This window comes from Ammospiza caudacuta, chromosome 3, assembly GCF_027887145.1.
Source record: "Ammospiza caudacuta isolate bAmmCau1 chromosome 3, bAmmCau1.pri, whole genome shotgun sequence".
NCBI lineage: Eukaryota > Metazoa > Chordata > Aves > Passeriformes > Passerellidae > Ammospiza > Ammospiza caudacuta.
Window position 1 is genome coordinate 12,586,115 of NC_080595.1, and position 23,839 is coordinate 12,609,953.

Here is a 23,839-nt window from a genome sequence, read left to right on the forward strand (position 1 = left end):
ATCAAACATTTTCAGTGGGACTTTAATGAGGAAAAAAACCCAAACCAACATTTTCCCCCTAGCTTTATAGCCAAAAAAACCCCTTTAAGTATTTCTGCAAAATGGTGACAAATTTTCAAGACTCCAAGTAAAAAAATCTTAGCGAAATGAGTTGTCAAAACATTTTGAAAAATCTGTCAACAGCTCGAATTCTTAGAAACCATGATTCGGTGATGCTGGAAATACAACCCTGTCCATGCTGAAGCAGCTCAACCACGTCCCTTGCTGCTTCAGCTGAGCTTTTTTCCTCATGGAAAGTTACTGGTAGGCTTTCATAGCCATGAGGTGGTTCCTCAAGCTAATCAGCATCCCACCAGCATCATCCTTTCCCAGGCAGGACATCTCCAGAGAGGCCAACACAGACTCCAGAGGCAGCCAGCTTCTGCTGCTTGGAAACTGTCCTGTCACCCAAGGAAATGGCCAATTTCTCACTCCCCACCTAGGGGAAACCATGCCCCAGGAGGGCACAATGCATGGCATGGTGACAGGCACGAGTGACACAAACTTTGCTAACTGGCTTCTCACTGAAAACATCAGGGCCTCTCACAGTAGGTGAAATTGCTGAGGACTCCGGAGAACTGAACCCTCGTTTTATAATGTTCCCCACAGGAAAGTGGAAAAAAGCAACCACATCAAAGAACCAAACAAAACAAAAACAAAAACCCAAAACAAATGACCAAAACATAAACAAAACCAAAAACTTCCCCTGCAAACACAAAAGCACCAGGAATCTAGTGATATCCATCTGAAGCAACACAATTCAGGTAAATGAGCTTAGTTTTACATCATCTGACACAGTGGATTGCATGTAATCATTCCTGGATTTCCACAGTGGAAATTATTTTCAGCAATTGTCATTGGCACTAAATGGTCCATTTCTGACCCTTGACCATCCATGGGAGACTTTCCCCTCATGCCAATGGTCTTTTGATCAGGTCTGATATACTTTCCCAATGTTTTTCCTCCTCTTGTGTTCTTGAGATCTGCTATTGCTTTCCCCAGCTATTGGGTTTGTGATTTATTGGTTTAATTTTTTTATTTTTATTCAGTTTTAGTATTTATAATGGGACACAACTGACACTTTGAAATAGGGGATACTTTTTTTTCTTAAGGGTTGCATGTGGTATTGGTTGCCTTGAGCACAAAAGGAGATTGGAAATCTTCTTTGATACTTCTAGACACTTCCACCTCTACTGAACAAAATGCTTTAGGACAACAGCAATAATAGCAAAACCCCAAAGTTTAGAGATATTAGTGGCTATCAAAACATGATACTTTGATTAGACATGTTCCTAGGAAGCAGAGGTGTAAACCCAAGCAGTTTTCTTCACCTGACAAGTATGAACAGTGTGTTAGAAAGGAAGGAAGTCCTCCTGCTATGGATGTGGTGGCCAAGAGATAACTGCCAATAATGTGAAATCTCACAGCAAAGCAAAATCTCTCAGATCCAAAATAAGAAATAGATGTGTGAAGCTATGGAGATGTTCTAGTGATGGCAAATAGCCCTTTGCTAAAAGACATCATGTAGCTACCAAGAGGCAGCAAATATTTTCCTGTAGATGAAAAAAAAAAAAAAAAAAGAAAAAAAGAAAAGAAAAAATAGAACCTAGGCTAAAAAAACCCATAAACCAGGACACAAGCTCCCATCCCAGTGAGACTGACACTGGCAACTGTAAATTGTGGGGAGCATTTCCTCCTCCAAGCCCAGATCTTTCCTACACGTGTTATCAACCCCTACACATATGTTTGCAGGACTGGCATCACTCCCATCCTCTTTGCAATGCTTTATCAGTGAGAATTCTCATTTTATTTTAAAAATACGAATGTAATTATTTACTTCAAGTCTCCCAGGAAAGGACTGCAGTTCTCACTGCAGCATAACAGATAAGAAAGGCTACAGTGTTTGTTCCAAGGCAAACAGCAAAGACAGAATCCAACATCTTAGGAGGAGAAAAATCACTTTTCAGACACGAGCTAAGATTAAATGGGCATTTGGCACCGAACCCAAAATGTATCATTTTCTTGGGTCTACCTCAGTGGAGTCAGATCAGAAACAACCATTCCTTCGTCCAGAAATGGCTGAAATTAAGTAATTAGCGCTCCACCGACCACCACCAACTCCCTCCCGAGCACCGTCTCGGCACGGGGCGTAGAGAAAAGCTTTTGAAGCCAAACCAGCCCCGCAGCGGCCGCGGCGCATCCCGCACATGGCGAGGGGACCGGCGTGCCCGCCGCGCCCGGCCGGTGCCGCGGGGGGAGCGGAGAAAAGTGGGAAGGGAAGGGAAGGGAAGGGAAGGGAAGGGAAGGGAAGGGAAGGGAAGGGAAGGGAAGGGAAGGGAAGGGAAGGGAAGGGAAGGGAAGGGAAGGGAAGGGAAGGGAAGGGAAGGGAAGGGAAGGGAAGGGAAGGGAAGGGAAGGGAAGGGAAGGGAAGGGAAGGGAAGGGAAGGGAAGGGAAGGGAAGGGAAGGGAAGGGAAGGGAAGGGAAGGGAAGGGAAGGGAAGGGAAGGGAAGGGAAGGGAAGGGAAGGGAAGGGAAGGGAAGGGAAGGGAAGGGAAGGGAAGGGAAGGGAAGGGAAGGGAAGGGAAGGGAAGGGAAGGGAAGGGAAGGGCGAGGCAGGGCAGGGCGGCCCCGTCCCGCCCCATCCCTCCCCCGGCCGGGCGCGGCGGCCCCGGGGGCGCGGCAGCGGCGGCTCCAGCGGCCCGGCCCGGCAGCAGCGGGGCTGCGGGAGCCTCCCCGCCGGGGATGCGGCTCCCCGGGGGACGCGCCGCACGCTCCCGCCCTCCGCCCGCCGTCGACCGGGCGCCGCGCGGAGCCTCCGCCTCCGCCTCCCCGCGGCGTCTCCCCCGCGGCGGGGCCGCCGCCGCCGCCGCCCCGCATGGCCAGAGCGCTCCGGGCGGTGCGCGCCGCCCAGCCCGCGCCGCTGCTGCCCGCGGCCCCGGGGCCCAGCGCGGGCGGGCCGGGCCAGCGGCCCCGGGGCGCCGCCGTCGCCAGGCGGGCGGGCAGCCCCGCCGGGGGATGACTCAGAGCCGCGGCCCCTGCAGCGAAGCCGCCGCCGCGCCGGGCTCCGCGCAGCGCCGCCCCATGCCCGCGCCCCGCGCCGGGGGCCGCCCGCCGCCCGCCGCGCCCGCCGCGCCGCGCACCGGATGATGCCCCCGCGGGGGGCGGTGGGCTCCTGCCGCCGGCGGCGCCTGGCGCCCCTCAACGAGGACAACGGGCGGTTCCTGCTGCTGGCCGCCCTCATCGCGGCGTACCTGAGCGCCGGCGCCACCGTCTTCTCGGCCCTCGAGAGCCCGTCGGAGGCGGCGGCGCAGCTCCGCTGGAACCGGACCCTGCACAACTTCAGCCGCATCTTCAACATCAGCCTGCCGGAGCTGCGCGCCTTCCTGCGGAGCTACGAGGCGGCCATGGCCGCGGGCATCCGCGTCGACGCCCTGCGGCCCCGCTGGGACTTCCCCGGCGCCTTCTACTTCGTGGGCACCGTGGTCTCCACCATAGGTGAGCGCCGCCCCGACGGCCCCGCGGAGCGGACGCGCCCGTCCGGGGGATGCCGCGGCCGCGGCCCCGTCGTTATAGCGACCAAAGTTTGGGGAGAGGCGCTGCCGCGTTGCTGTGGCAACCGGGGCTTCGCAGCGCCTCCGGGTCGCTCTGTCCCCGCTGACCTCCCGTCCCGGGGGTCGCGGTCCCCTCCAACCCCCCCATCCCGCTGCACGGAGCCGGGACCGGTTCTGCTCCCGCCCCGCCGCGCTCCGGCTCCCGCGGGCTCGCAGCAGCGCCCGCCGTCGCGGCTGCCGGAGCTCCGTCCCTGCCCAGCACACTCCTGCTGCCGGCGGCTGGGCTGCTTCGTTCCGCCGGCCCGAGGGAGCGGACGAGGCTGGCGGCTGCCTGCCCGAGTGGCGCTGCCGGCGCCGGGATGCGCTCGGTGCCGGGAGAGGCGCACGGGGGCCGGCAGTAGCGGGCTGATGCAGATGCTGAAGGAGAGAAAGGCTTTCGCCGCTCAGCTGGGTACCGGCTTTAACTGCTGGCAAAGTTAGGATGTGTGTGTGTGTGTTTAAAGACGCGAAGTCGCTGTCCTCCAGCTGTAGCACAATACGGTTCTCAGTGTATCGCTGCAGCCGGCTGCAGTTTTTCCTATCCCATAGGTGTTCAGGAAGAGCAGCACTTTGTAAAGCAAATTATAAGTTATGGTGGGAGTATTTTTATTATTTTTTAGACTCTGTGGCTGTCTACTGCTCTTGGACTATTACTTGAGAAACCCTGTCCCTGAGTATAAGATCTTAGCAGTCTTAACTCTGCCAGTTTGTAAGTTCTGTAAGAAGCCAGGTGTCTTCTGAGCTTAAATGTTGTGTTTTCCATCTGTTGTAGAGGAAGAAACTCACAGCTCGTTATTGCATTTGCACTCATTAGGTATGGAAAATGTTTTATCAATAATGACTAATCTGTATAATGGAGTCGTGATGGTGAGTACAGCAGTGTTGTCAGGTATTGTTACTTTTTGCGTTGAAAAATCTAGTTACCTTTTGCTTTGCAATTACATTTGGTAGCCCGGTCATTAAAGCACCGTTTTAATTAAGCACTAAGCTTTCTTCATCACAGGAACGTATGTTTAAAAGAGATTGTTTTGACTGATCAGAATGAGTGAACAAAAAAGCCAATGTTTTAACAAACCCATTCTTTCAGTACACAGAAATCTTCAGGTGATGTGTAAACACACTGCTTTCCTGCCAACTCCAGCTTCTGCTCTCTGAGGTCATTGAAATGTAAAATGTTTCTGTTTCCATCTCCACTTCATTGCCCGCCTGCAGTTATTTGTACCTGGGCAGGGGGACTGAGGAGCTCAGCAGGGGTTTTGCCAGGTGAGAGGTGTAAATGGCAGAGCCAGGAGTTGTGTTTCTCATGTTCCTGTGGCACCAGCCAAGAGGCAGTAATGTCACATCTCACATGCGAGGTGGGGGCTGAAAACTGGGGGTTTTTTGTGATGTGCAACAAAGGCTGGGTTCTGACAAGTGCTCCTCAAGTCATTCCTTCCCTTGCAATGCTACCTGGCAGTGCTTTCTCCTGGATTGCTTAGAGTACTTGGTGTGAGTTCAGAGAGCTCTGAGTGAGGAGATGCAGGCTGAGCTGTGCCTGTGGGCACTGCAAAGGCTGTGGCAGAGCTGCTGTTCTGGGGATGCCAAGCTGCACAGCCTGGCAGGAGCAGTGTCTGCCAGATCCCAGCATCCCGAGGCTGCTGTGCTCCATCCCAGCATGGCTTTCACCCTGTACATTTCACGTGTACAGCCCCTGCAGATGAAGAGGAAACTGCTGCCCCCACCTCAGTGCTGCTTCGCTTCGTGTGCCTGTTCAAGCTGCTGCAGCTCACAGAGGCAGAGCCCATGAAGAGCTCAGCTGCAGCAGGGTTTCTTCCACCACACAGTTGTATTTGGTTATTTTTGGCAGTTCTGCCCAGCAAAAGTGAGAAAACCTCATGAATTAACTAACTAGTTGTTCCACTGAAACATGACACTGTGCTGTTAGTCAAATGTGCACAAAGCTCTCTGGCTCATGGTCCCAAGCATGAGAGAAACCAAGTGGCAGGGCACTGAGATGTCCCCTGGATGAGCAGTTCCAAAGCCATTCTTTCAAGGTCCATTTTTCCCTCCCAGCCAGTTCATTTATGTACCTTCCCACCCTTTGATTCCCCTGTCAGCTCACACGCCACGTTATCCTGGCTCTGAGCAGTTTGATTTGCTTTCCTGTCGTGCTTAATTGACAAGAATGCTGTTTTTACCCAGCCTTGCCAAGAACTACCAGACATGCAGAGTCAAAACAGCTTTCCTTCCTCCACAGCTTCATCAGTTACGTGTGTCAAAGCAACTTTATTACTCCAGCTAAACACTGCACCATCCTAGCGAGGTGGAGGAAAGCTTCCTTACTCACTGCTTAACAAACAGCAAGTATACTCAGTGTCTCTCAGGAGTAAATCACCCACAGGTTACTCAGCTTGTCCTCTGTAGAGGATTCCAACTCACAGGAATCTTGCTATCTTTTCAAACCCTCACGCTGTTCTAAATAGGTTTAATAAAACTACTAAATCTTTCTCATATAGGCATTGAAATACACTGAAATCCAGGCGCAGGGCTGCAAATCTTCCTGGAGTTTGTGTGAGCTGAGCTGGGAAAGACTCATCTTTCCTTCCCAGTTCTTCACCCTTCTGTGAACACAAGGGTTTGGAGTAGCCAGGCTGGGAGAGAACTGTTCCATCCACCCTCCTTGAGCAGCTCCTCTGCAGAGCCAAGCAGCTCCCCTCTCTTAGGTGCCTCCTTGGCTGCAGTTCTGCACTTCCCTAAATCCTCAGGGACACAATCAAACAGTCTGGGTGAGAAACGTGTTAATGGGGTCTTTAAGAAATGAGAGTTGAAATTGTCATTTTATAAAGCATTTTCCTGAATAGCCCACAAAGTGTGTGGCTTGCAGTCCATAAAACACCCTCCTGATAGCGCTCTGGGCATTCAGTTTTTATTACTGTATTGTTTGTGCTTGAATAATGAAATGTTGAGTCTGTTTTCATTAGACACATCTGGATTTTCAGAGCTATGTAAGAAAATCCTTCAGTCTAACTTCTGATTGCTGGCTGTTGGACTACACCATCTACTCAGTCATTGTTTTGCACTCCAAAAGGTATTGGGTTGCTTTGTAGGCAATTATTATTATTCTGATTTCTTTAAGGAGCAGCTAGGTGGAATTTATTCTTGATTCTTTGGTCTAACTGACTGTAGACTTTGGTTTTCAGTTGAGTTTTTTCCTTCCCTCCCCAAATGCCAACCACCTATAGTACTTTGTTAAAGACTAAAAGCAAAAGTGTAACTCAGACCAGATTTCTCTCTGGTAAAAATGTTACAGATGCAGGTGTAATCAGTCCAGGCTTTCCCTGTATTCTGGTAGCAGAGATTTATTCTGCCAGCACACCAGGCAACTCTGGAATGCCTGAAGATCTGGATTTCTGACTCAGTCCATGAGTCTAGACTTTGTACCCAGATTTTTTTCCTCTCTTAAGGGTTACAATAAATCTTAGGTGTCTGTATAGTAAAACCTTTTGAAACATAGACCCATTTAAATTGGATTCTAAGCTTCTTATGTGTAAGTACATGTTTCAAAAATCAAGTGATAGAATTGATTTATAGAAATCCATACCAGGCATTAAAAGATGAGGTCAAGTGAAGCACTCTGATATATAAAAGGGATTTTTTCAATAAAATATTTTTATAGCACCTTTACTGTGGGCAGATGATTTTGGGATGGAACAAGTCTGGGTTATGTGTGCTTGAGAAATGCCCCTGGGAAGGAAAGAAGCAGGGACCTTCTCTCTGTACAGCTGTGCAGGGGTTACAGGTGTTGGGGACACTGTGTGTAGGAGTGAGCAGAACAATTCGTACTTGCCTTATCCCTGAGGCATCCTGTTAAATTACTCAATATTCCTGTGGACTGACAGCTCCACCCAAAGGGATGGGGGCATCCTTTGCTCTTAAGGAAGAGACACAGTATTCTGTGTTTTCTGCCATCTCACTGGCTCTGGCAGAGGTTTTCTCCTTGCTTGGGATCTCAGCTGGGTTGGACCTTCTTCTCTCTGGCTCCTGTGGAGGGACCAGCACACCCAGCCCAGCATTTCTGCTTGTGCTCCACAGCCTAAGCACCATAACTCACTCCTAAAATACCCTCTGGCTCTGTATCATAGTCTTGTGATAGTATCTGTCGATCCAGATGTTCTGGAGGTGATAATTTAATGGAAGTGATGTGCAAGGCACACTTGGACAGTTCAGCAAGCACAGGTGAGATGTTGGACTGCGCTGCCAGGAGCCAGGGGTTGAGAGCAATCCTGGAGAGCAGACACTACAGAGGATAATTTGGTGAGAAATCCCACAAGTAACCAAGATGGTCTGAAGGTTCAAGAGGGAAGTATATTCATCCCATCTTCGTCTTGTATTCCAGGATGTGAATTAGAGCTGTGTCGCAGACATCTTTTATGGAAAATCCTTTCCTTAGGATTTTTCCTCCTGAGAAGCTGAGAGGCCTCAGGAACAAAATGTAAACATTGATTATCTGCTGCTGTGGAATGCAACAGGTGCATCTGTGATTGGCCCATGTTGGATGTTTGTAATTAATGGCCAGTCACAGCCCAGCTGGCTCGGACAGAGAGCCGAGCCACAAACCCTTGTTATCATTCCTTCCTATTCTATTCTTAGCTGGCCTTCTGATGGAATCCTTTCTTCTATTCTTTTAGTATAGTTTTAATGTAATATGTATCATAAAATAATAAATCAAGCCTTCTGAAACATGGAGTCAGATCCTCATCTCTTCCCTCATCCAAGAACCCCTGTGAACACCGTCACAGAGCTGCAGCCACAGGAGGTTCTGGCTCCCTGCTGTCTGTGGGGTCAGCCCAACCAAAAGGTGACAGCCCAACCAGGGTGTGCAAATTCAAACCTATTAGTTAAATCAGAGTCGGCTTTATCTTTTTTATTTCTTTTCTTTTTAATTTTATTTCATGGAAGGGCAATTATTAAAGCCCATTATGGAGGAATGTGACATCCCCCCAGCTTCGGGTGAGGGCTGGCTGCCCTTTCAGGGATCTGGTTCAGATAGTCAGCAGCACTGCTACCTCCTCAGGGCTCTGCAGCTCTCTGGGGCTTGTACAGGCAGCTTTTGCAGAGGTTTCAGATTAGGGGGGAGCACCTCCAGATCTGACCTTCTTAAAGTTAAGAAATAATCAAACAAAGCTGAATGAGAAAGCAGCTGGAAGAGGCAGCAGTGTTATTAAGCTGCAGTGTCAGGTTATTTGTCTTTGCCATCCTATACACAATCTGCAGGCAGAATGGGAGGGTGTTTGAGGCAGATCTGATTCCTTCATGCTTTGATCAATGTGCCCCTGGATTTCTGAGTTATTTTCTCACTCGGGCAATCTCGATAAAGAACAGAGAGCAAGAGGCTCAGAGGGCAGCAGGTCAATGGTCAGCACATTTCTGTGGAGAGTTCTGATCCTACACTGATTTTGCTCAGATGAAGTACTGTCACCATAGCAATGTTTTCTGCTTGCCATAGCTGCATGGGAGTATTAACTTCTTTGGGTGCCACTGATAAGAATTTCCCAAGTGTGTGGGCATAGGTTGGGTGCTCGGAGCAGAAAAGTAATCTAAATCACAGCTTGCTTTCTTGTAGTTGAGAGCAGCAACATAAATCTTTACTTGGAATACATCCATGTAATTACACAGGTGACTTGAGGAGTCCCCACTGAAGGGTCATGATTAAATCATTTTGATCCTAAATTTGTTGGGATTTTATTCTAGAAGGCAGGAGGGAGAAACTCAAATACTTGAAATAAAACCCTTCCTAAAATTTAAAAAATAAAAAATTGTGAAAAATATTACTTTAATTTCAGTGCTTTTTAGGGTTTGCCTGTCCCTGTAGGATTATGCCAGCCACAGAAAATTAAGCTTTTACTGTGCTTTGGCCATCTAAACTGAATGATCTCTACAGAGCATTTCAGTTCAGATTAGTTAATCTAAACATTTCAGATGTTTCTTTAATATTAACCTCTAGCTAAATGTTTCAAAACATTAACATCAGTAACAGATAGAGAAGTCAAGGACAAACAAATTGTATTTCTTTTGTGGAGTGTGAGGTGCTCAGCTGGAGCACTGAAATGTGTGGTCTCAATATCAAATGTCAAGCACCACAGCTTTGTAGAGCAGTCATCCAAAAACCAAATTTTGCCCAGCGTTACATGAGATATGGTCCAGCATCTCAGAAGCTTGGGGAGAATTTATAGTGCCTTACCAGGTGCTGGTTCAGGTTCAAAACAAAGACCAGTTGGAGTTTGTAGGCATGGATTCTCCCTTTTTGCATCTGGTTTGTGTCATTGAAGGAGCCATGTCTGCTTAGTGAGCAGGTACCTTGGATTCTCCCTTTCTGCAGCCTTCAGGGTCCCTCTGGCTTGTGTCACTGAAGGAGCAACGCCTGCTTAGTGAGCAGGTACCTCCTGCTCAGCACAACATTCCATTTGGTGTTTGGTGATAGTCCTGCAGACACCTCTATTTTAGTTCCCTGTGCATTTACCAGAGCTTGTGGATGTGGTTGCAGAGCAGACCCTGGTGTGCCCAGGCACCCTCTGACAGCTCTCCATCCCCTGTGGCTCCAGCCAGTCCGTCTCCATGACCAAGCAACCTCCCTGTGAGCCCTGTGAGCCTGTGAGGGATCATAATTACAGGGCTTATCAGCTGCCCTGCTTGCTGCAGGCTCATAAAGCCAAATCCTGCCTGAAGCTCTGTGTCCTGTGTTCCCATGGAGCCCTGCCACCCCTGGAGCCTTCCCCCACTTTGTTCTCCTGGGGATATTCCCCCTTGCCTTCTCATAGTGCTTATCCACTGCTGCTGCTCACCTGCCTTTCCCAGCCTGAGCTTCTCCAGCTTCTCCTGCCCTCCTCCAGTTAGGATGCCCTTCCCTACTGGTGATTTGTTTGCTTGATTAACTTTCAGATATTTGTTTGCTGACTTTACAGTCTTTCACGTTAAGGACTACCAAAGAAGTAAAGCTTTACAGCTTCTCCCTGCTCCTCATCACCCTCACTCCTTTCCCTAGTGTTAATCCTGCTATTGACCCTCATTTCTTTCTTGGTTTGTTTCCTCCTTCTCTCATTGTCTTCAGTTTGACACAGATCATACGCACGTCACAATTTTTTCTCACTCGAACCACAGGGTCATCTTTGCCGGCACAGTGTCTTGTTTTTATACAAGCTTTAATTGCTCTTCATCGTGGAGAGAAGAGGAAAACAATTACAGGGTAGTTCTGTTGAGAATTAACTGTGTGTAACATTACCTGCTGCTGGCAGTGTGCTGGAAAATACAATGTCATTTCTTCATTTTAATGAACGCAGGATTACCTTATCTTTAAAGCTGTTAAGTCAAAGAGAATTTTGCCTCTTGCCATAGTGGCATCAGGGTTAGAGCAACAGAAAAGCAGCTCAGAACATTTCATAGGCAATTTTCTGACTGAAGCAGCTTGGTATTATTGAAAACCTAGCCTTTGACCATGATCTGAATAAGCCTTGCTTACCTGTATCAAAAGAGACAGTTTTTGTAATGTGTCAGCACCAAGTGCTTATCTCAGGGTGTTTTGGGAAAAGATGTTTAAGGTCAAAATTAGGGTTCATGCTGGTGAACATTTGAAATGTGAAAAGTCCTCCTGAGCACAATAAACGTTTGAAGTGACAATAAAAACCTTTTGTGAATAAAAACACTCTAGTAACAAGCAGAACTATAATCCAAGGGGCAATTGCATAGCAATCCAGACAAATAAAATACCTCCTCAATAGCCTGTTTCTGCTGAAGTCAATAGCAGACCAGTCTGCAGAGCTTTAGGAAATCCTACCTTAGGTGCTTTATTGGCACACCAGGTTTATAAAACAAATGCACTTGTTATTAGCATGTCAAATACATCCCCCTGAGCTCAGTGGGTCTGCTGATGGCACTGGCTGGTACACCTAGACATGGGAAGGTTTCAGTACAATCTTTCTTGAATCAAATGAGAAGTAGAATGAAAATTAAATCTAATTGCATTAGACAAGGCAAAGCATTAGCAGCCTTTAAAAGTAATTAAAGCTTTGGAGTGGAATAAGATAAGAAATTGAATGGTTTGATGTTAACATATGGGATTACTTATTGTGGGTGAGCACTGCTATTGCTCGTGTTTAAAATTCCATGATAAGTGTATGAAAGAGGCAGTAATACCTTGAAAAGAGTTGTAGCCCCACAGGAAGTCCTCACTGAATTTTAACCTTTCTGAGCTTGTTCCACTGCAGCTTCTTCCCCTTTAGAAATTATTGTCCAAATGTTTCCCAATAATTCTCAAGTCTTACACAGGCAAATTTAATCTGCAGCTAGAAGAAATTTGTCCATGCAAGAGCCGAGTGAGGAACTATTTCAGTTAAAGCCAGATAAAATGCCTTTGGTTATTCATCATTATATATTCTGTCATCTTGTTGCTCAGCCTGAGAATTGTGAAAGCAATATATTTCTCTCCTGAGGTCAAACAAAAAACACATTCATGCTCAATGTGCATGGAGTCAGGTCTGCTTTAAGCTTGATGGAAATAGGAGGGAGTGACAGCAGTGTAAAGGTCTTAAACCCAAGTTGTGATTTTCACAAGAGAGGCAGAAACAAGCTGTTTGATATGATGATTTGTTAGTTTATAAAAGCTGCTACTGGCAGAGCTGTGAGGACCAGGAAAATCCCAGATAAAATATGAGCTCAAAATTGTCTTGGTAGTGTAGTGGAGTTGTTCAGTACCATTAAATTTAAAAATAGTCAAGGGAAATGCATACTAAGGAAGGAAGAGTTAAATGAAGAAGTAGAAAATGCGAAATAACTGGTTAGTCAGCAGTCCTGTCACCCTCTATTTCTGTTACAGTAACTTAGAATTAGGTCTTTGTGCCTTCACGAATGGATTGGAAGAGCTGCCTGAGCAAAATGATACTTGAGAATTTGCTCTTTGCTTTTAGCTGAAGCTTTTTAAAATAAGGGACCCATGAAGGTATATTTAAATCATTAAGAGGCCCAGGTAGTTTATCAGAGGTTTTTTTTTTTTCATTAAATTGTAACTGTGGAAGTTTGTACAGAGATTTGAAAAAAAATAAACAAACAAAAAACAGACCTAAAGTGGAAAGGATGTTTTCATGTTTAGGGCCTTTTTATCCCTGGGTACATCTTTAGAGCCAAACTCTTTGTAAAGCAGAATAGCTGAGACAACCACGAAGAAACAGATGTTCTCTGAACACCTACCTACACAAACACCAGTGGCAGAAGAAAAAATATTTCACAAGTCTGCTGTTTAATCCAGTCAAAAAATAAGCCAACAGTATAACCATGGAACAGAACCTTTCCCATCTGCAAGGCTCAGGAAGCCCACGAGTGACATCTTCTTCTGTCAGACTTCTCATGCTGGGAAATATGACACAGACCCAAGATCATTGTGAAATCTAGATAATGCCGCTTCTTAGCCTGAAAGGAGAAGTATTGTGAGATGTACTGGCACTGGAGTGACAGTACATGTGCAAGTATTCTTTAGAAGCCAATAATACCTCAAGAATATAACAAAATCTGGATGCCATTATTCTTTTCCACTTGGAGTTCAGAAAAAAAATTAAAAAGGCTCAACCTTGGGGGTACATAAACATCTGAAATGCAACTGCAAGTTTCAATAAACAGCAAAAGCAAAAGTGTGAATGCTAATGTTTGAAATGACAGGGCATAGGCTTTTTTCTTTTAGGGTGTTGCTTAGAGACACAATCATCCACACAAAAAAACATTCTCAAAAACACATAGGGAAATAAGAATGGAAGCAACTTTAAAGGATGAGAAATTATGATTGCAACAGAAATCTACTTTTGGAACAATATTCACCTAGAATCATCAGCTGCATGAAGACTGTAGGAAGGTCAGAGGAGGTGGCAGAGTATGGCTTCACAGATGGGACACATCTGAAGAGCAAGAAGGAATTGGTGATTCTTGGGGTCCCTGAGCTCCACTGTTGTGTATATCCATGGTTACTGAGCCACATTTCATCTATTTCCTGGTTACCATGCTTTTGTTTTCTGTGTGTTTTTAAAGCAGTTACTCTAAATGCAGGGGTGTTTCCTATGTCTGGTGGTGGTGCAGAAACCCCTGCGTGGTATTTTCAGGGTCCCCAGGACGAAGGAGTAATTGATGAATCTGACTCCATGTTCTTAGAAGGCTAATTTATTATGATACGATATGATACGATATGATATGATATGATATTGAACTAAAACTATACTAAAGAATAGAGAGAGGATACAGACAGAATGTTACAAAGAATGATAATGAAAACTCGTGACTCCTTCCAGAGTCCGACGCAGCCTGACTGTGAATGGTCATTAAGTAAAAACAATTCACGTGAAACCAATGAAACAACCACCTGTTGATAAACAATGTCCAACCACATTCCACAGCAGCACAACAGGGAGAAGCAAATCAGATAATTATTGTTTTCATTCTTCTCTGAGGCTTCTCAGCTTCCCAGGAGAAGAAATCCTGGCAAAGGGATTTTTCCAGAAAACACAACAGTGACACCCCTGTGCTTTAGGTGATTCTGGGCAGTGCAGTGAGCCAGGGCAGATGCTTCTTCACACAGCCTGGATCATGAGCAGGGGTTTGATACCCTCCCTGACAGCTGCTAATGTGACACTGTGAAAATCCTGAGCCTGTAGTGCAAAGGAGAGGGTTTTTTCACAGTAATACAACTTTGTCAAACAACTGTGGAGCGTGTGGGATATATTTTTCTGTTATTAGCACCACCACTATTTCAGAGAAGATTATAGCAAAATGTTTTTCCCCAGCTGTTAGGATAGGAAAAGAAAACAAGCCAGAGACAGGACCCTGCAATCATCAGTGTGGAGGCAGCCACAGAAGCAGCTCTGGGCTGGTTTAGATCAATGTACAAGGAGACAGGCTGCCACCAAAGGAGAGAACATCCTGCTCTCATCCCCTTTTTCTGGAAGTCCTCCTTTGTGAGGTGGTTTAGGACTAATTTAGGCAACACCAGCTCATATTCTTTCTGTTTTAACAAGCCATTAGGGTGCTTTGGCTGTGCCAGGGGGTAGGATAACTGACAAACAGGAGGATATTTAGTGGCATCTTGCTGAAGGCTTGTCCAAGAAAGGCAGCATAAAATGAAGAAAATAATTTCAGTTTTGATTTTTTTGATTGCAAACCATAGACTTGCCCCAAGAGTTTAGCAGACAAGAGGATTATATTATTTATAAGAACAATAAAACCTTAAGTATTGAAAGAAAGTTTATGAACAACATGTTAATAGAGAAGGGAGATTGTCACACCACAGGACACATCCATCCCTCTAAAGTCAATTCAGCAAGAATAGTGCTGGTTTGTAGGTCTTGACTTTATTTTCCTCTGTGTAATTTGAATTCCTGCTCCTGATTTTCATCTTTCTCTGAGCTTTATTCTCCAGCATCTCCTTTTAGGAGAGGCTCCCTGCCCCTCATTCAAAACCATCTTCTGTCGCAGTAGGATTAGGCAGAAAACTGAACATAAGCTTGCCAAAGATTTTGAGCCTCAAGCCTGTGACTCTCCCCGTGTATTCCCTCTTCAGGGGGGCCTGCGTAGCAAGACCTTGGGCCAGAGCTGCTGCTCAGCTGGCAGCACTGATGGCTTGGCACAAGTCAGTCCCCATTTGCTTGTACAAGGTGTATAAAGAGCAGCTGGCCCCAGCCAGGGAACCATAAAACTGCTTTAGGGACTCTTCTGCTTCTTCCTTGGCTTGGTTCTGTGCCAAAGCAGCTTCAGCTCCTTCTGTATCTATTGGGTTTTGTCTTCAGGACAATGGCATCTATAGTGAGCAAGGGTGGACTTGTTTGGTTGGTCCTTGATGTGCACTTCCTTTGCAGGCTGTGCACAGAAAGGGCAACCTGCAGGACAGCTGAGGAAAAAACTTTCCTACTTCTGCTGAGTGGAAAGAGCAGGAATGCTGGTGCAGGTGCTGAAGCAGAAGCCCCAGTGTTTATCTTTTTAAGGGCCATGTATCACTCAAACATACAAAAGTTAGGCCACTTGAGCTGATTAATGTGCCTGCTGAGTACCCACTAGAGAATGAAAATCTTTCTTGGAAAGCTCAGCTAGAAAGTGTCAGGTTAGGAAAACACCCTTGGGAAACCTGCTGCCAGGAGGAGAAGTTAAACCTTCCTGAGCAGCCAGATTTTGAGGAGGTTATTCCTCTCTCCTTCCCTGAGGTTTCTCTGGGATCACCCCCAGTGCCTTAGACCCCATCAAGGTGGCCACAGTTGAGGTTCCTGAGGTGAAACCTCACCCTTACACCTCTCACTTTCACCCTAAATACATTGTTCTGGCTGTTTCACACATGCCAGCCTCTCCTTAGGTTTTGGGCTCCTCTCTTCACCCTCCTTACAATTCTGTTATCTCTTTTTAAAGCTAACATACAACAAAGAGGAGTGAATATGTGGCCATGACCTTCTAGCCTGTGGTTTAAAGCATGGCTAGCAGAGAAGTGCCAAGGGTGATTGATTCTGGTGTTCACTAAGGCATCACAGCACTTTGGATAACCAATAATTTGATCACCGTTGTGTGTAAATAGAATAAAATTGGTACTGTAGAAAGCCTCTAAGAGTCACCTGCAGGTCTTTGAAACTCCTTAAAGTTCAATTAATCATCTCCTGGCTCTGTTCTGCCAGCGTGGCCCCCTTTGAGCAGCAGTTGTCTCAAACACCTGGATGATGTTTCACAGGTGGAAATGAAACAAGGAGCACCAGCAGAGACATGGGTGGTTTTTAACTACATTCATTGGGCTCATCATGGTGCTCTTTCTTGGATGAATGGATAGAGAGAATGATTATTGAAGTCAGCCCTTATTTGCATGGTCACTCAGTATTTTCTCCATGGAATATCTGCCCCAGTACATGGGTTACCAAGGACTACAAGCTTGTGTGTGATACAGATTAGGCCAGCCCTAAAAACTGCAGTTATATCTCATTTATTCAGAAATAGCACAGGTCCAGCTTAAGTGATCTTAATTCACACAGTGCTGGAAAGACTGCTGCTGTTCAGGAGGTGTTTGCAGATAGTAATCTAAATAAGATCAAGTGGGATTTTGCAGCAACTTCTATATTAAAGGCTTTGCAATAGAAAAGCTCTAAAATAATTTACTGTTTGAGCCCAGAGTGGGGTATTTTAGTAAAGCAGGTTGAGAAAGGTGTTGAAGGGAAAGTAAATCTTTAATTTGTAGTCAGGAAATGCAGAAGTTGTAAGAACTGACTCGTTGTATTCCCATTCCTTGGGTAAAAGCTCTGGATGCAGCAGTTTTGTCAGCTCTGAGCTGTGACCCTGTATCCAAGGCAACTGTTTCTGGATGTTAGGTGGTAAGGAGCTAGAGAATAAATGAGAGGCAGTTGTGGAACATACAGGTGTGATTCCCAGGGGAAATAATGATGAAATGCTAACAGGTGGGAAAGGGTGGAGAGAAGCACCAGAACCCAAACATGGGATTCAGAGTAGGATGTTTGGTTCCTATATACATGTATAGTGTGGTTTATTTGTCTGTCAAGACCAGCCAGGACTATTGGAGAGCTATGAAGTAACACAAGTGTGAAAAAGACAGGAAGCAGGAAAAGATGAGAATTGGTAGCTCTTTGTTCCTCTGTGTTCTGTAACTCCCATCTCTTAGCCTTTATGTTGTAAGAACTTCTTTCCCTCTGGAAGCAGCATTATGGTTATAGTTGTTCTGTTGTTGTTTGAGGAACCATTTAAAAAGTTTAAAAAGTTACTTTCAGCAATTTTAGTTTCTTTTGATTTCCTTGAATATAACTACATGATGGTTATAGGGTGGTATAGAGGTGATGTGCTCTGATGATCTAAGTGCTCTTTCACTCTGGGATTTCAAATGACTGCTCCAGTGTGCTGACCTGCTGTGTGATGAAATCCTGTGGCTTATAAGAAGAACTAGGGGTGGCTGAAAGAGGCAGGGACACATTATGCCCTTTCTTGTGCTGTTTTCTGTGACTTCCTTGTGTTCAGTTTTTGAAGTGACCAAAACTTTATCGCATCTAGAGTAAAAACGTCTTTTACTGCAAAACTGTCATCCCCTTTAATCTCAAAATGTAGTAAGACAAGGTAATTGCCAAAGTAATTTGACTGAGAGAAGAGCTCACAAGTACTAAAGCTGCTATTCCTCTCTGTCTTCTGGCATCAAACACCTCTTACTCATAAGAAAGTGGGTAAAAGAAAAGAAAGCAAGAGCAACAGGAAGCATATGTCACAAGTTTGTCCATCTGTTCTACCTCTTGAATCCATCCCCAGCTTAAGTAATTTAAAGCTCCAGATGAGCAGGATTGTAACCACAAACCTGTTATGCAAGTCAGTATGAGGGTCTCATTAAATGCCAGCACTCAACCATGAGAGGCTGCTGAAGAGAGTTTTTATCAGCTCATCTTTGCTAATTCTCTTTGGGGAGGAGAAATACCAACCAGCTGAAATTAATGCTGCCACAGAGCTTGTGTCTGAGCTGGTGGGGCAGAATTGGCACGGGGGAGGTTCAGATATTGAGCCACACAAAGTCAACCCCAAGGCACCTGTGAGGTGCCATGGAAAGCACAAGGCCCTGTTGTGCTTTTTCCCTGTACTGTGTTGGAAGCATAGGCAGTTCTGGATGAGTTTGCTTCATCCAGGCATCAGTTCTTAGCCTTGGGCAGGGGCTGAGCTCAGGGATGAGGTTCAGAACATACCAGGACCAACTCCTCGTGCTGGGGGTTACACCAAGGGACAAACACAGCTGGTGGAGGAAGGTCCTGCATGGAGAGAGAGCCCATGACTGCTTCCCTCAGCCAGCTGCTGACCTAAGGGATGTGTTTTAGTGGTGGCTTGGCAGTGCTGGGGTAGCAGTTGGACTCTATAGTCTTACAGGTCTTGTCCAACCTAAATGATTCACTGTTTGCCTAGCCTCATTTTTGGCCTGTTTTTGGCCTGTTTTATGTATTTTTTAGCATTCTCATTGCTGTGATGGGCCCTTTCACCTCCTTGCCTAGCTACATACTGAATTTTGGAAGCATTTTGCTTCAGAAAATCTTGATGAAACAAACAGCATCAAAAATATAAAACTTCATCACCTCTCTTGAACGATCACCAGGAAATAGTAAGAGGCTTCAGCACATTTACAGCTTGATCCAAACTGTTGCTATCTCTTTCTTTTTTTTTTCCTAATTAATAAATGTGTCTAGCCATATGTGTGACAATAAACCCATTTATTTTGATGGTGATGTTCACATGCTTGCTGTGAAGCACATGTTTAAGAGCTTTGCTGACAAGGCACAGGCAAACAGATGCCTTCTCCAACACAAGTTGGCTGTGTATCCCTAGCTGGCAACCACAACAGGCTCCCCAGCTCCTTCTGAGGACCAGACACTTTTGGATATGCATCATCAAATGAGAGGACTCCTGCTAGCAGCCAGCCCAATCCAGAGAACAGCTCCATCCCACAGAGAAGAAGGAACTGAGAATTTTCCAGAGCCCATGGCAGGCTTTGTGAGGTCTGCTCAAAGGTGGTGTTGCTAACACTGCAAAATGGAGAGAAGAGAGAATACAGTGGGTCCAGAAACCAAAACATAATGACCTCTTTGGTAACATTTTCTAGTAATACTGGGTGAGTTTTTCACTGACTTTTACACAAAATACTCTTTTGACAGTGATGCTTTTGATCATAAAGTCAGAGGATGGTTTGGGTTGGAAGGGACCTGAAAGGTTATCTGTTCACATGGGCAGGGACACCTTTCACTAGACCAGGTTACTCAGATTGTGAGGTATGGGCTGACTTGCTGGCACACAGCTGTTTCTGAGCCTGCCAAATCTGTTGTGAGAGTAGGACCACGTCTTTCCTCATTCATCTTCATGTCACTGGAAAGATACACCTGAGTTTACCTGTCATGAGCTTTTACAGTCTTCTGTCAACCAGTGGGAAATTCTCTATCAACACAGTAGGAAAGGAAAACAGATAAACTAGCCAGAAAAATTCAGCCATTGCAAAAATAGATCAAGAGATTTCAAGCAGCGATCTCAACTCATTGTATAGAGGCAATATTATCCTGTTGCTGTTTATAAAGGTGTGTTCTGGTAATAAATTGGATTTAATTATTTCACTATGCTCTGTAATAATTTCATTATATTCTATGCTTTTCCTTCACAAACTTTTGTTTATATAGTCTGGTGTTGATATTTACCTCCTTGAATATGTTACTTGCTGGGTATTTTGGTTGAGCAATACAGCAATGAAATCTGGGAATGTAGATTTTTTACAAAACTTTACTTTAGATTACATGTGGTTATTTGTTCATGGGACATAAGCAGTCACCTCAATCCTGTCAATGTTTTTTGCCTGAGTCACCAAGTGTTTTTACAGGGGAGAATGGCAGAAAAAAGCCAATACCTGCAGAACTGAGTTTCAGAAGACTTCTTGAGATAGGATGTGAAATGTAGATATTTTTTTTCATAAGATAACTGGTATCAGCAAATGACATGAAGTAAACTTACTGTATTTATTTGCATGCAAATTAAAGTTCACTTTTGCTGTTATTTAACCATCTGTTAGCTACAAGGCATTACTGCTTACTTATAAAACTTTGTGTATGAGTAATGGTATAATAAGTAATATTACAATAAGTAATTCATACGAAGAGGAGTTGCATTAATATTGTTGCTGGATCTTCCCAGAGTTTGTATACTCTGATTTTTCTGTTCAACTGTGCAGCAGTGTTTTTCCCTGCTGTAATTATCCATCTGCAAGTTCCCAGTGCCCCCAGGCAGCTCTGTGGCGTGATGGCTTTTCCTTCCCCCTGTGATGATACCAGGTGGGCTAGAGTCACAGCTGGGATTTGGAAAAGACTTAAAAGTGCTGTTATTTTTAAAACAGAATTCAATATTTGGGAGGTGGTTTGGTTTTTTTTTTTCCTGTTATACAACCTGAAAACTTCCATCTTCTCAGTGGGAATGGTATAATCAGACCCCTGTAACAAAAAGGTTACACTGGGTTGCAGCTTGTGAACAGAGAACTTAAATTTTCCATCAGGTTGTGATGGCTGACACATGTGGGAGCAGGGAAATGGCCTCTTCACCTCATCCCACCTTGAAAAGGTTTGGGCTCAGTGAGCCTTCCACCTGCATTTCAAGTGGTGTTGCTCTGTTAATACAGATAATAATCCTTTCATCTTGCAAGGATTTTTTTGCTCGCTTTTGAATTTTAGTCATCTCGTTGAACTTTTGGTGCCTTCTTCCTTCTTCACCAAACTCGGTTTTGTGTTGGCCTAAGCTGACTTAGAGCTGGCACTCCTTTTGTCCAGTGACATGGAAGCCTTGTTAAGGTACATATATCACAAGCTTATCACAAAAACATGAGTTATTAATGTTGCCTGTTTACCTCCACACTGTAGGTTTTGGAATGACCACACCAGCAACCGTGGCTGGAAAAGTGTTCCTCATCGTTTATGGCCTTTTTGGCTGTGCTGGGACCATCCTCTTCTTCAACCTCTTCCTGGAGCGCATCATCTCGCTGCTGGCGTTCATCATGAAGGCGTGCTACGAGAGGCAGCTGCGAAGGAGCGGTCTCCTACCTCCCAACTTCCGAAAGGGGCCGGCCGTGTCCGGGGTGGGCAGCCTCGTGGGCTGGAAGCCATCCGTTTACCACGTCATGCTGATCCTGGGAATCTTTGCTATTGCCCTTTCCTGCTGCGCCTCGGCCATGTACACGGCAGTGGAAGGGTGGAACTACGTTGACTCCTTGTATTACTGCTTTGTCACCTTCAGCACCATCGGCTTTGGAGATTTGGTAAGCAACCAAAACGCTGTGTACCAGCATCAGGGATTATACAGATTCGGGAACTTCATGTTTATATTAATGGGAGTATGTTGCATATACTCCCTTTTTAATGTCATCTCCATCGTAATCAAACAGATTTTGAACTGGGTGTTGAAAAAATTCGAATGCAGATGTTGCCCAAAGTGCCATAAATCCAGTACCCGCCTCAGCCGCCGCAACGCCATCACGCCGGGGGCCCGCCTGCGCCGGCACAACGTGGCCAGGGACGCTGACGGGCAGTACGACAGTGACACCGAGGGCAGGAGGCTCTCTGGGGAGATGATCTCCATGAGGGAGCTCACGGCCTCCAGCAAGGTCTCCCTGGCCATCCTGCAGAAGCAGCTGTCCGAGACGGCCAACGGGTACCCGAGGAATGTGTGCATCAACACGAGACAGAACGGGTTCTCGGCGGGGGTGGGGGCTCTGGCCATCATGAACAACCGCTTGGCAGAAACCAGTGATTCTAGGTAGAGCTTTTGGAATTCTGTTTGTTTCTTAAATGAAAATGAAATGGTGGTTAGGGTGGAGTTGCCACTGCAAGCTACTGGAAGGATTTACATTTCAGAGACAGCCTTGGTATTCATTGGGCATTCAGCATTTTACTTTTGGGGGTTTTATAAGTTTTCTCTAATATGCAGTGAGATCTTTACCATTATGTTACAGTTTTCCCCCAAGGGGGTTTTTAATGAGACTTGGATGTCTTTGATGCAGAATCTGGTGCAATTACAGAAGAATGGTGTGCATGGCTAGGATGGTGTCAAAACCAACATGTTCTTCTTCAGAACAGCACCTGAACCCAAACTCTGTGTTAAAAGGCATAAAGCGGGCAAGTTGCACTCCAGATTCAAACATGGGGTTGGTAAGTTTTGGCTAACCGGTATCTCCCAGTTTGCTGAAGTCTGGATCTGGTCCTGAGCCTTGTACTCAGTGCTCTTCAGCAATTCCTCATAGCAGGCCTCTGTATGACATACACATACACATAGGTGGCTGTTGTCACACCAGCTTTAGGGTGGCTGTGCTTCACCTCAATAATCTCACTGACTTCAGTGGCAGAGGATGGAATGGGCTGAACTCCCCTCCTACAAATGATGGGGTTTAGCCAGGCTTATCTGAAAGACCACCTGCCACCTAACTCTTAAAAGCCAGGGGATTATCAAGGACCATGTTAAAGTGTGCAGAACTGTTCCTACCTGCTGAATAACAGAAAACAGGCAGTTGTCATCTTCAGAACTGACTTTGTTTAATGCCAGAGAAGCCAGTATGCACCTCTGGTGTCAAACATTTGCATCACCTCAAAAATGCTTACTTCCTTACTTTCTCATTTAAATAAGCCACTAAAATGAATGTAGGCTCTCTGCTGTCCTAAATTTGCATCTTCTGCAGTGTTGTTGCAGAGATTCATGCAAATCATCTCCTTGCAGTTCTCTGAGGGCCCCAACCCTGTACTTGTTTCCCAGAAATCTGTGCAGGTTGTACAGAAGAAGGGCTTTGCTTTGGAGTTCCCCCTGAAGCTGGCTTCCCCCAAAATGTTGATACCAAGTCATAAATTGGCCTTTGGCTGTTGCTGCTGCCATCTTAAACCATATTAAACCTGTGCTAGCCCAAATCTCTGAAGAACCAAAAGCAAACCTGGTCTAGAGTGTGTAGTTTAGCATGACAAGTGGGTGCAGAGAATTTGCTGCAAACCTCTTTCAAAAATGCATGCACAGCTCTGGATCATTTCTCCAAATTCTCTCTACTACACTGTGAAGGTAATAAAAAGGCTTCTGCTGATTCCAAGCAAGAAGTAAAACTTAAGCTTATGTTCTGAGAAGCCTTCTCTTGGAAACTTACTGGAAAATTGTAGGCAAGATCATGAGTAGTAGGCTGGTCACTGAATAAATTGAACAAGCTGATGAACAAAAACTAGGAATATTAGAAATGTTTGAAAATATTTCCATGAAGTTTTATATGGATATTTTACTCTATTTACTTTTGTTTGGAGTTTGGAGTAGCCATAATTTTTGCTTTCTTTTAAATTTTTAGCAGTGAAAAATGTTTTGGAATTTACCCTTGGAAAACGAACTTTAAATTTGAGGTTTATGCACACGTGAGCCTGCCAGCTGAATTATGGCGGTGAATGTATCTTTTCTCCTGATGAAAAGAAATTAGAGCTGCAGATAAACCATCACACATGGGTCTGTATCACACTGTAAATGTCACAGCTTTTATCAAGATGTGTTTGGCCAGAAACAAGCAGTGATGATTTTAATGTGTTTCCAGCTGGCGCAGACTCACACTTAAGGTTCTGTGGTATGGTAGGGGCTGCACTCAAGAGGCAGGAGCTTTCTTGGTGGCAGAGAGACTCCTCAAGGTCCATCTGTCTGAGTGCCTTCCTGTC

At 45.5% G+C, this 23,839-nt stretch overlaps 1 protein-coding gene across 1 annotated transcript; it reads left to right on the plus strand.

The window, feature by feature from the left end:
- Window positions 1-3,182: 3,182 nt before the first annotated feature.
- On the plus strand, window positions 3,183-21,930 carry KCNK12 (potassium two pore domain channel subfamily K member 12). The gene is made up of 2 exons (XM_058802094.1): window positions 3,183-3,534; window positions 21,035-21,930. Exons 1-2 carry the CDS (start codon window positions 3,183-3,185, stop codon window positions 21,928-21,930), a joined length of 1,248 nt encoding a protein of 415 aa, XP_058658077.1.
- Window positions 21,931-23,839: the final 1,909 nt, after the last annotated feature.